General features: G+C 56.6%; 1 protein-coding gene across 4 annotated transcripts; it reads left to right on the top strand.

Moving 5' to 3' along the window:
- The first annotated feature begins 6 nt into the window (after positions 1–6).
- Positions 7–14,741, top strand: PDLIM4 (PDZ and LIM domain 4). Of its 4 annotated transcripts, none has more exons than XM_017872036.1 (7): positions 7–162; positions 4,949–5,100; positions 8,901–8,982; positions 13,326–13,504; positions 13,713–13,876; positions 14,200–14,317; positions 14,434–14,741. In XM_017872036.1, exons 1-7 carry the CDS (start codon positions 70–72, stop codon positions 14,636–14,638), a joined length of 993 nt encoding a protein of 330 aa, XP_017727525.1. In that variant the 5' UTR covers positions 7–69; the 3' UTR covers positions 14,639–14,741. The 4 variants fall into 4 exon arrangements, with proteins under 4 accessions (XP_017727525.1, XP_017727523.1, XP_017727522.1 ...); XM_017872035.1 differs by lacking the exon at positions 7–162 and adding an exon at positions 4,473–4,746; XM_017872034.1 differs by having other exon boundaries at positions 13,713–14,317.
- Positions 14,742–16,150: the final 1,409 nt, after the last annotated feature.

Below are 16,150 nucleotides of genomic sequence, written 5' to 3'. Positions count from 1 at the left end.
AGGCGGCGGCGGCGGCGGCGGTGGCTCCTCAGAGTCCGGTTCAAGCTCCGGCTGTGGCTCCGGCCCGCAATGCCCCATTCCGTGACCCTGCGCGGGCCTTCGCCCTGGGGCTTCCGCCTGGTGGGCGGCCGGGACTTCAGCGCGCCCCTCACCATCTCGCGGGTGAGTCTGGCGGCTGCGTGGCGGCAGGGCGGTCCCGGGTCTGAGACTCGGTCCTCGCGGTCCCGCCCGGGACCCAGATCCCCGATGTATCCGAGGCTTGAAGGCGGAGGGTGGGCCTGGGTGCCCCACATGCTATAGAGGCGGCTTCCAGGCAGGGCCGACAGCCGCAGCCGCCCTCCTCCCACGCTGGGCCTGTCTGCCAGATCCCGCGGAGAATCTTCCAAGAGTTCACGCACCGGCCTCCCCGCTGGCCTCATCTGGGGGGAGCCACTGTGGACCCGGGAAGGACCTGCGGGGATGGGCCAGGGGTCTAGACAGCTCTACAGAGGCCCAGAAACTTTTCACTCACCCCTGCCTGAATATCTGGGGCAAAATGATTTAGAACCCCCCCTTCCCCTATCAGGGGTCCCTGCTGGCAGACCTGGGTGACCCAGGGAGGTCTGGGGTCCTCGCTGAATCTGAGAAGAGAAAGGTCCATCCACTTCCCACTTTGGGCGTGAGTCAGTCTCTCATTCATGACCTCAGTCACCCTAAGGGGAAGTGACCAGGAATAATTCTGGCTTCCAGGGGAAAGGGAAACTTGACTGTGAGGTTGTGAGACCCCTCCCCACAAGACGACACAAAGCCAGGGGTCAGGACAGCCTCAGGCCTGTTCCTCAAGTTTCCCAGGGCCCTGCCTTGCCCATGGAGAAGGAAAAGGAGCGGGCACAGCCCTGGAGCGTGGCTAGTCTGAGTATAGAGGAGTGGAGGAGGTGACTCAGGCCCTGTTCAAGGGGGTGCCTGTCTAGAGGAGACAGGATCCTGGCCCAGCCTTGATGTCCTCGTGTCTGGAGGGCCAAAAGAGAGGACTCAGACCCTGCCCTTGGGGGGCCCCAGCCTAAGGGACAGAAGAGGAGAGAACCCAGGCCCTGCCCTTGGCGGCTCTCAGTCTGGAAGGAGCAGAGATGACCTGAAACCATCTGACGACCATCCCTTGCTCCCACACAGGCTGATCTTGTCTTTGGGGGCCTGTGTCAGAGGCACAGAGAAGCACCTTCCCCCACCCTACTGCCACCTCTTGCCATGGGGGCTGGGCCAAGCTGGCTGGGCTTTCAGAGACTTCTCTACAGTTCTTGGGAGGGGGTGGGCACCAGGTGGAGCATGGAATCATGGAGTCCCGTTTCTGGGGGCCAGGGTGACAGGCAGGCCCAGCTGTCCTAGGAGGCTTCCCACATCTGCCCTCACTGCCAGGTCCCTGGGGCCGAGTGAGGTGGGCCTTCAACAAATCCTGGAGCCTTTCATCTCCCTCTTTCCTATTGGATTCCTGCTGTGTGTGTGTGTGTGTGTGTGTGTGCAAGCCTGTGTCTGCTTGTGTGTGTCATGCTGTGTGTCCGCTGAGGGGACTAGTGGGGACACTAAGCAGGCTGGCCAGGCACCCTGGGCGTGAGGCCGCTGACAGGCTCAGTGGCGGCGGCTGACGGCTGCAGGCGGCAGCGAGCTGAGACATCTGTTGCCCACGCGGCTGCCTGCCCGCCGAGGAAAGGCCTCCACACGTCACAGCCATCATAGCCGCGGCTGTGGCAGCAGCAGCAGCAACAGCCTTGTTTGGAGCTGACTGGGGATGCAGGCCCCAGGCAGGCGGGCAGTCTGGGAGAAGGTTTGCCAGGAAGAGCCTCCCTTGTCCCCCAAAGTCACGCGGCAGCAGCTCAGGCCCTAGGAGCCAGGATGGCTGAGGTTGGGTTTGGGTGGGATCTGGGGAGATTTACAGTGCTGGGGAGGCACAGGCCACAGCTTGCCTAGCAGGTACCTCCGGGGCAGGTCTACAGGGACTGAAGATATGTGGGAGTGTCTTCACCAAGGGGACTCAAGATCCAGCCCCTCCCTTGCTTCCAGGACCTCCCCTACCAGGGACCCAATAGGGAGGGACAGCCTCACGCAGACAGGGAGGAGGCTATCAACTTGGCAGGGCTGGGAGCTTGCAATCTCAGCTGATGAAGCCTCGGGGAGTCCCAAGAACATCATCTGGGGCTCCTTCCCCACAACCTATAATGATGGCTGGCCTTGGCCAAGCATCCAGGGTGTGCCAGGCCCCACCCTAATGCGTGTTGGTAACAGCTCCCTCCAGTCCCTGGAATGAGCACCACCTTATGTCCAGCCTCCTGTGGGAGCTTTACACGCTCTGATTTTCTCAAGTAGTCCTTACAACAGCCTTTAGAAGTAAGGACTCCCTCTGGCCTTACATAGATGGAGACCCAGGCACAGAGAGGCCAATGTAATCGACCCAGAGAAGCAAAGTGGAGACAGGAGGAATCCAGGCAGTCTGGAGTTTGCTGTGACTGTGTGGGACAATGTGGCACCTGGTTCTGACTTGGACTCCTAGCCCACCACAACATCTAGGCTGGGTGGATCAGGGGCTGGGAATGCAGCCACTACCGGTGAGGGGCTGATTAATGCCCTCACCGCTCACCTCACTTCACTGTTCTTGTCTCTGTTCCTTCTTTCTGTTTATCCTGTGCTTAGGAGCTAGAGGGATCGGCCTGAATTCCACTCTGTCCTGTGACTTCCCTGCTTAGAGCCCTCCATGGTTCCCAATCACCCAGGAGAAATGCCAGCTTCCCACCCGCGTGTACAAGGCTCTGCAAGATCTGTTCCCTGCCTGTTCTCTGACTTCATCTCTTCCACTCTCCCCTCACTCATGATGCTCAGGCCATACAACCTTCCTTCTACTTTCTCTCCAGATGTGCCATTATACATGCTGGTCCTTCTGCCTGGAACACTATCTCTCCCTCGGATACCCTCTTTTCCCTTACCCCTTTTGGAAGAAAAGTACAGGTATTAAAAGCGTAGTTTTAAATTTGGACCCGGGTGGCCTGGATTGAAATCTTGATTCAATCTTTTATCAATTAACTATCCTTCTGTACTTCTCTGGACCTCCATTTCCTGATCTAGGAAATGGGCTTGCCTTCAGCATTAATGAGATAATGCATGTAAAGGTGGCTGGGAGAGTCACAATTTCTTGGCCTCACACCCTCTCTGACCAGAACTCCCCTAGCTCAATAGAGCTGGCAGCATCCCAGCCACCCCTGCTTTCAAGAAACTTCCTCCGCCCACAGAAGCCTGAATGCACCCCTTGTGCTGGCTGAGTCATCCTGCCGCAGTTAGCCGCCCCCTGAAGAAAGACTCCTCTCCAGTGTGGGGACTAAGGCATGGCACCCCTCCCCCAGGCTTCTCTTTCTTCATCTGTAAAATAGGGATGAGAACAGCCTCTGCCTCACCAGGTGGTTGAGGGCTTGTTGTGAGCTAGTTATGGGTAAAGCATAGAGCCCAGGCCCTGGCACAAGGCAGGTAAGGCAGGTATCCATGAAGGGGAAGAGGCGGAGGAGGGCCTTGAGGGGAGGGTGGGATGGTGCCAAGTGGGTGTCTCCCCCAGGATGACAGGCTTGCACAGGTGCCCAGGCCCTACAAGTGAACATTCATGATTGCCTGGTTGGCTGAGGGTGTCATGCTTCAGAAGAACGTTTCCTTGAAGCAGCCTACTTCAGGACAGGTCAGCTTGGGCAGTGCCAGCACCAAGCCTCCAGCCAAGGAGCTGCCAGCACCTCAGCTTTGTCCACTCACTACTGAGACCTGGCTGAACTGAGCCTAGCTGGGCTTCCAGGAGTTCCCACCAGTAGGAGCTCCCACCCAAAAGAACGAGGTCACTGGCAGCTTTTGAACCAGCTGGGCACTGGCTGGAGAGGCTGGGTAAGAAATCTATTTCTAAAGGCTATGTTGGGGCCAAGGCAGGGTGAGGGGTGCTCCATTGCCTGGATTCCCCTGGGTTGCTTACCTAGGTATCTCTGTGAGTCTAACTCCACTCCCCATCCTAGCCTTCTTCCACTGACCAGCATTGTAAGAGCTTCCAAGTGTGAACACTGCTTGACCTTGAGAGGTCAATAGTGGCACTGAGGTAGCCTGAGTTCCTGTGCTGCAGGGGAAGTAGAGCTAGAATTCTGACCCCCAAGTGCAGGCTGGCAGCTGGAACTGGATGGCCCTGGACTTGCCCAGGGAGGTGATGTTCAGACCTTCCCATTTTAATTACAATGAAGTATTAACATGAACAATGTAGGGGGGAAAGGTGGTTATGGGAGCACACAGGGTAGTGAGATCCCAGAGAGGCTCCCAGAGGAAGTGGCCTCTATGCTGAGATCTGAAGGATGAGGATGTGGGAGTCAGAGGAATGTTCCAGGTAGAGGGAACAGCTTTTGCAGAAGTGTGGAGGTGAGTGACATATGGTGCCTCTGAACACCCCATAGACATTCACATGGTCTGGACAGAGTGTGGGTGTGGAGGTAAGGATGAGAGTTGAGATCAAGCAAGTAGGAAGGCAAGATCACTAAGGTTTTGAATGTTAGGTCAAGGGGTATGGTCTGTCTGGGTGGGGCCTTGTCTGTGTAGGGTATCTGTGACATGTCCATGCTCTGTATGTGAGCACATATGTCTCCATGTGTCTCTGTGGCCCCTGCATGTCCTTGGGCACACATGCAGGCTGCAAGAACAACATCCACTTGTCCCAGCCCAGAGGAAGCCCTTCTCGTATATCCTCATGCCCTGCCAAGCCTCCAGGTGCTGGAGTTGGAGGTGTTTCCAGCAAGGCTTCAGCCAGGCTACATGGGGACCTCAACCAGCCTCTCGGCTTGCCCATCCACAGGCCATGCTGGTAGCAGGCCACACTGGCTAGGTTCTGAGGTTGGAGGAGGCCTAGAGCAGAGCTTGCAGCAAGGCCACATCATGACTGTGCCCAGCCATCTGGCTTGTCTGCCCGCAGGTCCATGCTGGCAGCAAGGCTGCATTGGCTGCCCTGTGTCCAGGAGACCTGATCCAGGCCATCAATGGTGAGAGCACAGAGCTCATGACACACCTGGAGGCACAGAACCGCATCAAGGGCTGCCACGATCACCTCACACTGTCTGTGAGCAGGTATGCATAGATGGGCTGGGCTGGGAGGATGGCGGGACAAGGTAGGCAGTTATGGGCAGCCAGCATCTTGGGTGAGCACAGCTTCACACAGCTCAGCTCCTGGGCACCCCATCCAGGAAGAGTCCCAAGGAGTAGTACTTTCATGGGGGCCTGGCAGACACTGTTTAGAGCTGTAGCTTAAGAAGGGAAGAAATCCCCTTTTAACTTAGACTAGAAGTGTGTTGGGGCACTTATGGCAAGTGATGCAGGCAACTGAAATAAGACCTTGAATAGCCTCTGGGACATTTGTTTCAGTCCTTTCCCCTCCCCTGAGTGACCAGCGTGATGACCATTTCAAAATAGTTTCTTGTGCAACACCTCGTTTAACCCTCATTTACCATCTTAAAAAAGGTAAAACCTAGTATAGTCCCCACTTCACAGATGAGACAAGTGAGGCTCAGAAAGGTTAGAAGGTGCTTAAAGTCACATAGAGAGGGAGTGGGGTAGCAAAATTTGACCTCAGGGCTCTCTCCTAAGACTACAGACCCTTTACTTGACTGCTGACCACTCCTACCAGCCCCGCAGCTGCCCTGCCACAGCCGTCCCCACCGTGGCCCACACGTCTGCCCTGGTTAAATATGGATTTGGGAAAAGTTCATGCTATGGACTGTGTAATGCTGTGCAGCCGATCAAGAAGGGAGGACAGGAGGTTGCCAAGCCCCATCTGTGCCCCATAAATTGTCCTGGGATGGAAGGTCCACTGGGAGTGGGGGTGGGGAGACCCAGCCTTCCTCAGGTCCTGGGTCTTTACTCAGCTCTGAGAAGCAGTTGGCCTAAGCCTGGCTGAGTGGGATCTCCCCACTCCCCTGCCCACCTCGATCCACAGAAGTCAGGCATAACTTATCAGCTCTGCCATGTTCACTGCTGATGGGGACTTCCATGACCCCCTGTGGAAGTGTGTGGGCAAAGCCTCCCCAAACCACAACACAGCTAACCATGCCTCTAAGCTGGCAGGGTGGGAGGTAAGCCATTGGCTTGGAGCCATTAAACATAGTGGAAAGGCCTGTGAGGTCGCCCCTGTTTATGCTTGGCCCATGACCAGATCGGGGTTGGGGTCAGGACCCCTGGCTGTGCCCGTGGCACTGAGTGGACCCAGCTGCAAGTCCAGGACCTTGTATGCTCTACCTGGCACATGGTGAGGATGCTCCATCTTTGGAGTTCAGCAAAGCTGGTCCTCATCCAGCCTCTGGAGCCTTAGGTGCCCAGATGACCTCTATGAGCCCAGGTTTCCTTTCCCATAAATGGATCACATTCATCACCCTCCTCCAGACTGAGATACAGGCTGGATGGGGGAAATGTCAGCACTGCTCTGCCCGTGAGTGGCCTCTGAAGCCTCCCCGGCTTGGCTGGGATCCTGGCCTCTGACTCACCTCCAGCCTTGTCTCTTTGTGACTGAACAAGGGCAGCCCTAGTGGTAGTGGAGTAGTGGGGAGGAGTGCCTCAGAGGGGGCCTGAGTCAGGAGCTTCCCAGAGTGTATGATGTCAGGGGAGGGTGGTGGGGTGGAGGTCCCCCTCCTTCTTTCCTTCCTTCCTTCCTCAGTCCTTTGTTCCAAACCAGGCATGGATGGAGCCAGAGGTCCACTGACCTGTTCCATTCTGGGCATTTCAGCCCCAAAATGTCACTGGCCATGGAGCAGATGAGAGCACATTCTCTACTATTACAGAGCTGGGTTGAGAATTATGCTGTGCTGACGCATAATGTTACCCATAAAAGAGAGAGAGGGAGAGAGAACTCTGCTGTACTCCAGCAAGTGATTTAATGTCTTGAGCCCATAACTTCCTCAACCAAAAATAGGGACCATCTTGTGATCTGGACACTGAGTGATGATGATGTACCAGGCTTGCTCAGTCAGAGTGAAAACCTGAGTCCTGCCCTGCAGCCCCCATCTCCAACCCTCATGCATGCAGACTCTGGGGGATCAAGATATGAAGGCCACCTTGACCCTCTGAGCCAACATTTCTTCTACTGGACACTTTCCCACCTGTAAGCTTTCTGACTCTGCTCCTTATCTTGCCTGCTGTGCCAGGACCTATGCCTGGGCCCAAAAGACACTCCTCCCTGCCCCCGCGACACACACCCACACAGCAAGGGCTCTGCACAGAATCAGCCTGTTGAGTTGGCTGGAGTGAGCTGCTCTGTGCTCTCGCTCCCGGGGTGACCAGCTTCCCTACCTACCCTCTTGTGTACAGCGAGCTCTAATCCCCCCACAGACTTCCCCATAGAATGAAAAGTGTATCAAAGGCCCAGCTTCCCCACTGGGCTTGTTTTGTTTTGAGCCCAAAGCCAGGCATCCAACAATCCAAGCAAAATCACACTTCCTGGGCATGTTCTATAGGTCCAGGACCTTCCTGACATCCACTCCAACACTGAGGCCACTGATAGAGTCCCTGTTGTCCATCACATGTGGCCCAAGGTACCTTTGCATAGCCTACTCTTTGCCTGTCATTTTGTTTAAAGAGCCCAGCCTGTGATGGAGGTTGACGCATGATTAAGCCTTTCATTCTGATCTGATGCATTGGGCCACATTAATGGCTCTGGGTACTTTGTGCCCTTTGACCCTTAGACGTCAGGCTCGTACTGCTCTTCTGGGCAGAACTTCAGGGAAGTTTAAGGCCAAATAGCCACACAAGATGTCCCAGTTTTATCCAAGAGAAGCTCTGAGTAGGCAGAGGCCACAGTTAGAGCTGTGAGTTAGGGTAGCCACTTGGGAGCCTGCTTGAGGGGACTAGAGACAGGGACTATGGGGCTGGTGTTGCCCTGGAGTAGCAGAGCTGTAATACCGAAGGCCTGGAGTAGAGAGGTAGCCTCCAAGGGACTAAGGAATGGGCAGAGGCAAGGAAGTGCAGAGTGAGTATGGACCATGGGTGTAGACAGATTATTAAAACCCTCAACTGAAGGGGCAGAAGTGGCAGGGGTAAGCTGCTATGTCAGTAGTGAGACCTCGAGAAGCCTCAGGAGGCTTTGTTGGGTGAGTTGGAGGACATTATTCCCCTTTGGTCTAACCAGCCTCACTTCACACCCACCCACCAGTCCCGGGTCCATGCCCCTTCCTGGCCTGCCTTCTCACAGGGCTACTGAGTGACAGGGCTGGGCCCTAGGCACGTAGCCTCTCGGCCTGCCTGCCCTGCTTATGGCAGGTTTACGATGTTTTTCTCCCTCCTGAGTGGTGTTTGGCTTTTGGTTTCTATGGCGAAGCAGGAATTTCCTAATGGCCTGTTTCCCATCTGGGTTGGGCAGACTCAGTGATGACTCTGCCGGCAGCAGCAGCAGGAGGAAAGACACACCCCTCAGAGCCTCCATTCCACCTACCCCAGAGCTGATGGACGCCTGACCCCACACCCCACCAGAGGCATCTCCAGATGCCCAGAGGATGAGTGGATAGGCTTCTAGCTGGTCAATGTGTGAGGCCTGACTTGCAGTGCTGTAAGCTGGGCCTCTTTGGGCTGAGCTTCTGTAGGCCACGAAGAGGGTGGAAGATTAGGGAAGCCACAGGCCTTGTCCTACAACCTCTCCAGGAACAGACCACAGAGGGATTGGGCAGCTGGTGGGGACAGAAGCATATAGCCCTGCCCCAGGAGGATGGCAGCTAGAGTTGTGGCTCATTGCCACAACAGTCACCATTGTGGTACAGGGGAAAGCGCTGGAGTGGTGTCCTTCTACCTGCAGGGCACAGCCCAGAGCCCAGACCCTCTTGATCCTGGCTCCCAGGCATGGTGGCCTTGGTAGGAGACATATCTGACCATCACAATTTCTGCCACAGGCCTGAGGGCAGGAGCTGGCCCAGTGCCCCTGATGACAGCAAGGCTCAAGCACACAGGACCCACATCGACCCTGAGATCCAGGTATGTACAGACACTGCCTGGCCTGGCCTGGCTCAGAGTGAGCCCAAGGCAGAGGGGCCAGCATGCAGGTTCACCTGCACTGAGTGTCCTCACTGGGGCTCTCAGATACCCAAGACAAAGACTGAAGCAGAAATTTTCTCTGGACCGTGCCCATACCCCATCCCATATTCCTCAGATGATGAGCACCTGCGTGGCTCTGTCTCTACTCCAGGCAATCCTGGATTCTGGACCAAGGTGCCTATGATGTCCAGGAGCTGGGCTAGGCCTTGGTTTGTGGCTACCACACAGCCAGCTGGAGTTCACTCTGATGCCCAGTAATGCCAGACCATTAAGAAGTCACTGTGCTTGCAGCAGGGGAGGTTGGTGGCAGTCTCAGGCTGTGGAGTGACCTCAGGCTATGGGACACTCCTCTGGGTGCCCTATCCAAGCCTGAAGTTCTCTCCTGGTCATCCTGTGGTGCTTCTAGCAGAACTCAGGCTGCAGGCCTGTTTGCCCAGTCACCTTTCTGTATGTGATAGGAGTCATATCTCTGGTCCTGTCCTCAAGAATAGTGAGGGGATCAGGCTGTTCTAGGGTCTTGTTTTGCCATGGCATGAGGAGTAGCCAAGTGGGGATGACTGAGGTATCCAGAGCCATCACTGGGCCACAGAGTTTGGGCAAGGAAATTGGGATGGTCTGTGATGGAGCCAGAACCATGGGACCCAGCATGTGGGACCATTGCCTCCTGAGCCTGCCTTTGTCCACCCTCTCAACATGGAAGAAAAGGGGCCAAGGTAAGGAGAGGCTTCCCTGAACCAGAGGGAAGGATGTGCCTCAGCTTCTCCCTCACCATCTACCCCAATCCCATCTTGTTCTATTCCCTACCCTGCCTGGCTGGCATCCCTGAAGCCAGATGCTTACTACCTTCCAGACAGTGCCCATTCTGGCAGGGGAAAGGGACTTAGAAGTTCTGGGCTAGGGGAAGCCAGGGGCCAAAGGAGCCCAAAGTAGTCACATGACTCAGACAAGGAGTCGAGGAGGGCTTCCTGGAGGAAGGGGTATTGAAGCCAAGACCTGAAGGCCTAGGAATGGTAAGGCAGGCAAAGGGGGATAGGGAGAGGAAGTGTGGCCCAGAGGTGAGGTGTTGCACCACAGGTTCAGAGAAAAGGAAGGTCCAGAGGAAGGGAGGGCAAGGTGGGAGAAGTGAGAGGACAGAGATGAGAGATAAAGTGGTGGGGCAGGACCACAGAAAGGTTCTTGGGCTTCTCTATCCTGGACCTCAGCTGTTCTTACAGGGATCCACGGCCACATCTGTGTCTCAGAAGCTTGCTCTGGTGGCCCCATGGACCCCAGGCCTTAGGGGCAGGGGTACATGTTGGCATAGACAAATGAGCCAGGCTTGCCATGGGCCAGGCAGAGGGGAGCAGCATAGTGCGGGCCCCAAGCTCATGCATGAGGCCCAGCCTCCCTCAGAGGCAACAGTGCCAGGATGGACATGACGGGGTGGGGAGGGGGTTCAGTCTTCCAGGAGAGGCTCAAGGCCGGTGGGCCTGGGAGGCTGGCGACTGTAGAGCAGCTCGCCCTGCCCCCACACTTATTCTCATTGACTCCCTTGAAGACCAGGCTGCCAGTGGCTCAGACTGGAGAAGGAGGGAGTTTCCATAAGCACCAGGGCAGCCCCTCAGCTGCTGCCCCACTTTTGTACTTAAAAGGTCATGGACTCCATGGGTGGTGACAAAAACACTCCCACCCTGCCCCTGCAGGGCTGAGTCCTTGCTAACACAGACACAGGGCCCATTGTCCCCATGCTGCTCCCACCTTCTGCCTGAGTGGGGGTGTTGGGGAGGGGGTGGAGCTAGCTGGAGCCATTGAGGAGGAGAAGGAAACCACAGTTGGCCCTAGGACCAGCACAAGGTGCCCTGGCACACATCCCTGAGTGGGATGGGACAGGGCCAGCTGGAACTTCAGGCCCACCTTCCCTGTGGGGCCATAGGAGAACCTCCTTCTCTCAGGCCTCTTGTGGGAACACAGGAGGTACTTGGCCTAGCCCAGGGTGGAGGAAGGATGGTAATAAGTCAGGGTTTTCTGGAGGGAGTGGCAATTATGCTCAGAACCAGGTGATAGGGAGAAGCAAGTCAGGTGGAGCAGGCAGTCCTTGCACACTCAGCCTGTCCTCCCCAGACCAGCAGAGAGCTAGAACTGAGCCTCTAGGAGGTGGCACCTGCTCACCTGGACTCAGCGCCTGCCTCCAAGTTGAGTGTCCCAAAGCAGGTAGTTACCCCCATCCTGCTGAAAAATCCACTGAGGCTTCAACAACCAAGTGGGCAGCAGGCTGGTTCTCAGAGCAGAGGAGCATATGGTATGAGGTGCACCACCCACAGAGGGGGAAAATCCAGGACTGGGGGCCTAGGAATTCCCCTGACAGCCATTCATCCAATGAGTATGTGCTTTGTGCCAGGCACTGTGCAATTGTCTTATTTCATCTCCACAAGGAACCTGATGTGGAAAGCATCACATTCCCCAGCTCATAGATAAAGAAACAGGTTCAGAGAGGTGAAGTGACTTGCCCAGTTAGGGGATAACCCTGGGACTCAAAATAAAACTGAGGTAGCCATGTGTGTCCTAGCCACAGAGTTCAGGCCTAGAGAGGCAACTGCATGGGTGGCCGTGGGAGGGGCAATGGCTCTGATGGCCCTGCAGTGGACCCCTCCACCCTGCTGGGTAGGGGTGAATGAGGGCCTCCTTCCTCCCAGTCCCAGTCCCTCCAACTCCTCCCTCCCACCAAAACCTCCGCCCAGAGGCTCAGCCACACCCCCACTGGCCACAGCCCATCTGGTCCCCATTAGAGGCCAGCCCTGCCTGCATGCCTGCCCGACAGACACATGTGTGAGAGCGCTCAGGTTTCTCAGGGGTTTTTGTTGGGCCTGATGTGAATAAGGATTTTCCTGTTGCTGCTGCATTGATGGGGGCCACCTGGGCAGCAAGACCCTCCTGTTTGTCTGTTGGGGTGGGGGAAATGGAGGGGGGCCCACCCAACTGCTGGTCTGCCTGTTCCCCAGGTTCCCACCATGCAAAAAGTAGGGGACAGTCAGGGCAGAACCCCGCAGGCTCAACTACACGTCAGAGCTGCCTAAGTCCAAACCAGGGCTCTTCCCACTATGATAGGCATGCTTTCCTGTCCACACTGCACTCTGTGTCCACACTGTAGAGCAGAGGAGGTTTACATGTCACTCCCAGGCTGAGGCTAAGACCTACCCCATGGCCTGGACTGAGCGTCATCCTAAAATCAGGCTGCTCTGGCTGCTAGCCCAGTCTCAGCCATGGAGGCCACCATGGCCATTCCCGGGGTGACCAGTGCTGGCTCCAAGTCTCTGTAACCATATGCGTGTGGTTAGTTTTATGTAGGAAGGTGCATGTGTGTTTTCCTTATGCATGTGTGTGTGTCTTTAAAACATACTTGTGAGAGTCTGCATGCCCCTGTTTACATTGCTGTGGGTGTGCTTATGTGCACTTGCAAGCTGGGAACAGCACAGCTCTGGACTCTGCAGGGACAAAGATCCCCAGTCCCCACTCATACCCACACACACAGAGATACTGCCCTCTCCTCATGGCTGAGGGGGCAGGTTCAGGACACCCCCCACAAAATGTTTCAGCCATGGGCGCCAGACTGGCTGTGGGGTAGTGGGGCAGAGAGCCTTGAGCCCTAGCCTGGTCTCTGCCCTTCATCTGCTGTGCCTGCAGAAGGCTCCTCATTGTGGCCTGGAAAGCAGGAAATAGGGGACAGGTGTAGGCCCAGAAGGGGCTGACCTGACAATGGCACTCTTGAGCCTCAGCCTGCCCAAAGGGCCTTGGACACATGACAGTCAAGGACCCTTCCTGGCTGTAGGACAAGAGTTACCTTTTTGAGTTCCCAGCCGTGGGCCCACCCAGTACCCGCCACAGTTCAGGCAAGTGAGAAGGCTTGGCACCAGGGCCACCTCTGCCAGGAGGCCACATACCCTGCTGTAGCCACACTGACCTTAGGCTTCTTGGGAGAGGCCTGCCCCAGTACTACCCCTTCATGAGTGGTGGTGGGCAGAACCACTGCAGGGCTCACAAGCCCAGGCTGAGTCTCAGCTGCTCAGGTTTTTGTGTCTGACTTTCCAAGGATATTTCTCATTTCTGCAGGGCCAGAACCAGTCCCCAGGCCCAGTCCTTTCCCAAAAATCCCTTCCCTGACTGAGCACCACGGGCCAGAGGTGCCAGAGCAGAGGTAGCCAGCTGATATCCACCACCTGGCACAGCACAGCAAGGTGGAGGTGGGGTGAATAAGGAATGGCCAGAGGCCAGAGGGTCTCCCAGTGCCTTAGGCCTCTCTCTCATAGGACGGCAGTCCAATAACCAGCAGGCGGCCCTCAGGCACCGGGACTGGGCCAGAAGATGGCAGACCAAGCCTGGGATCTCCATATGGACAACCCCCTCGCTTTCCAGTCCCTCACAATGGCAGCAGCGAGGCCACCCTGCCAGCCCAGATGAGCACCCTGCATGTGTCTCCACCCCCCAGGTAGCACAGAGATGCCTCCGGTGCCATGCCTAGAACCCATCTTAACCCTTGATCCCTCAAATCTCACCCAGTCCCATCCTGACCCCTGACACTTGATCCTTGGGTCTCAGCTGTTTGCATTCTGACTCATAAGCCTCACCAGACCCAAGTCCACAGAATGAAGGCTGGAACTGCATCCCTTCCTCCTCTACTTCTTTCTCCCTCCCAGCGCTGACCCAGCCAGAAGCCTCCCGCGGAGCCGGGACTGCAGAGTCGACCTGGGCTCCGAGGTGTACAGGATGCTGCGGGAGCCGGCCGAGTCCGTGGCTGCGGAGCCCAAGCAGTCAGGCTCCTTCCGCTACTTGCAGGGCATGCTAGAGGCCGGCGAGGGTGGTAAGACGCCTGCCACCTGTCCCCACCTGCCTTCCCACTCCCTGCAGTGCCCAGGTTGCCCCCTAGCGACCCCACATCCTGCCTCCCAGTCACCTGCCCTCCTCGGTCTCTGCGGCCCGGTCCCACACCCTTGCTACACCCTTGCTACGCCCTCGCTTCCTGATTCCCACTCCACCCCCTGTCGCTGCCCCTCACCCCACGCCCGCCAAACCCGTTCCCCAGTCTCGGTGCCGATGGCCCATCCGGCGCCCAACCAAACACCCCGCAGAAATGGAGTTCTGACCTCCTTACCCCGTTCATGCCACCTACGCTCCGGGTTTCAGGGGAGCGGCCAGGGCCTGGCGGACCCCGGAACCTCAAGCCCACGGCCAGCAAGCTGGGCTCTCCGTTGAGCGGCCTGCAGGGGCTGCCCGAGTGCACGCGCTGTGGCCACGGCATCGTGTGAGTACCCGCCCCCGCTGCCCTTCCCGGACCCCAGCCCTCCAGGGCCCTGGATGCGGGCGCAGTCGCGAACCTGTCAGTCACTCGACGCTGTCTTCTCTCGTTCCCCGCATCAGGGGCACCATCGTCAAGGCGCGGGACAAGCTCTACCATCCTGAGTGCTTCATGTGCAGCGACTGCGGCCTGAACCTCAAGCAGCGTGGTTACTTCTTTCTGGACGAGCGACTTTACTGTGAGAGCCACGCCAAGGCACGCGTGAAGCCGCCCGAGGGCTACGATGTGGTGGCGGTGTACCCCAACGCCAAGGTGGAACTCGTCTGAGCTGGGCCTCTGCTCCCACCCCTGCTTCTTAAGGTCCCTGCTCGGCCGGTGTAAATATGTTTCGCCCTGCCCCTCTAATAAAGTTCCTCTGCTCCACCTTGAACCTGTCACCTGGCCTGCCACCCTCCTGCATAGGCCATGCATGGCTCCCGAGTGCAGTGGCATCTGCTCAGGTGCCAGGAATGTCCTAGGCTCAGGGTGCAGTGGTGAGCACCCACTATGCTGCCCTGAAGGGGGCCGCAGCCTGGTGGAAGGCAGACCTGAATCACAACGGGGCAGCTCTAGTAATAGGAAGGTGAGGTCTGGGATGCTGCGTGCGGCGCGACGACAGGAGGTATGACCTGGGTGGGGTCAGGGAAGGTGTTAGCTGAGAACTAAGAGATGAGAGAGGCACTAACTCTACACGGGTTGGGGGGGGGGGGGAACTGGGGGGGCAAGGGGGGGGGGTGGGGGGGAGGTGAGAGAAGGAGGCCAAGGGAGTTGCGGGGGGGTGCTCTGGGGCGGGTGGGGGGGGGGGGGAACTGTGTGTGCCAAGGTGAGTGGGGGGCGAGAAAGGCCCCTGTGGCCATCATCGGCACTAGCAGGGTGGGGGTGGGGTGCTGGCAGCCTCTGGAGCGATCGCTCCCCTGGAGAGCGTGATTGAGCGTGGAGATCACCTGGGCCGCCGCAGGCCGTCTGCACTTCCTGGCATTCTCTCTTCCAGGTTTCTTTCACCCAGGAGCATTTTATTCTACCCGGACACCCCCTTTACTTCCCCTTCCTCTCTCCCCTACCAGGGGCGCGCTTAAATTTCCAGACGGAGACCAGAAGGAAGGTTTAGAAAGAAAAGAATACTTGCCCAGGGCAGCTTTTTAGAGACAAGAGGCTCCCTCCTGTCTCTAAGTCAATTCCACCCCTCCTTGGAGTCCCAGCTTCCACCCCTCCTCAGAGTCCTGGCGTTTACCGCGTAGTGGGTTTGCCTTGGGCCTTTCATGTCCCGGCTGCACACATCGTCTGTGAATTGTGGCTGTTCACTCCCGAGGATGTGTCCTAGACTCCGGGTCGCGTGGACCTACCCTCTACTTTACTTGCTCGGGACAAGAAACTGACTCGTTTTATTTAGTGCCTGTTTAGCGAGCCCAGAGTAACGTACATTTGTGCTGTTTTCAATTTTGTGCTATTGCAAACCACAAAAAAACTTACCAATTCACATTCATCATCAGCACGAGACATTTCCTTGTGCTCCTGCCAGCTCAGGATATTACGTTTCTTTTTTCATTTTTGCCAGTCTGTTAAGTAAAATGTCATATGCAGTTGTTTTAATTTGCATTTCTCTGATTACCAGTGATGAGCATTCAGTCTTTGAGCATTTATGGTGTGTTTGCTGGGTGCCTAGCACTAAGGGAACAGAATGGTCCTCACTCTCAAAAGAGCAGTTCTTGTGTAAGTTACCCCAACCCCTTCACAATTTTTTTCCGAGGCTTATTTAACTACTTCTTAATGATTGGTAGGAACTTTTCCTAATTTTGTACA

The sequence above is a fragment of the Rhinopithecus bieti genome, unplaced genomic scaffold (genome assembly GCF_001698545.2).
Source record: "Rhinopithecus bieti isolate Rb0 unplaced genomic scaffold, ASM169854v2 scaffold_5889, whole genome shotgun sequence".
NCBI lineage: Eukaryota > Metazoa > Chordata > Mammalia > Primates > Cercopithecidae > Rhinopithecus > Rhinopithecus bieti.
This window is presented reverse-complemented; position numbering and strand designations above follow the sequence as displayed.

Excerpts from the sequence above, each read along its gene's own strand:
- PDLIM4 (XM_017872033.1), top strand. The coding sequence starts at position 4,618 with ATGTCTCCATGTGTCTCTGTGGCCCCTGCATGTCCTTGGGCACACATG. Across the intron at positions 5,101-8,900 it reads CTCACACTGTCTGTGAGCAG|GCCTGAGGGCAGGAGCTGGC; the intron begins GTATGCATAGAT and ends TTTCTGCCACAG. Across the intron at positions 8,983-13,325 it reads ACATCGACCCTGAGATCCAG|GACGGCAGTCCAATAACCAG; the intron begins GTATGTACAGAC and ends TCTCTCTCATAG.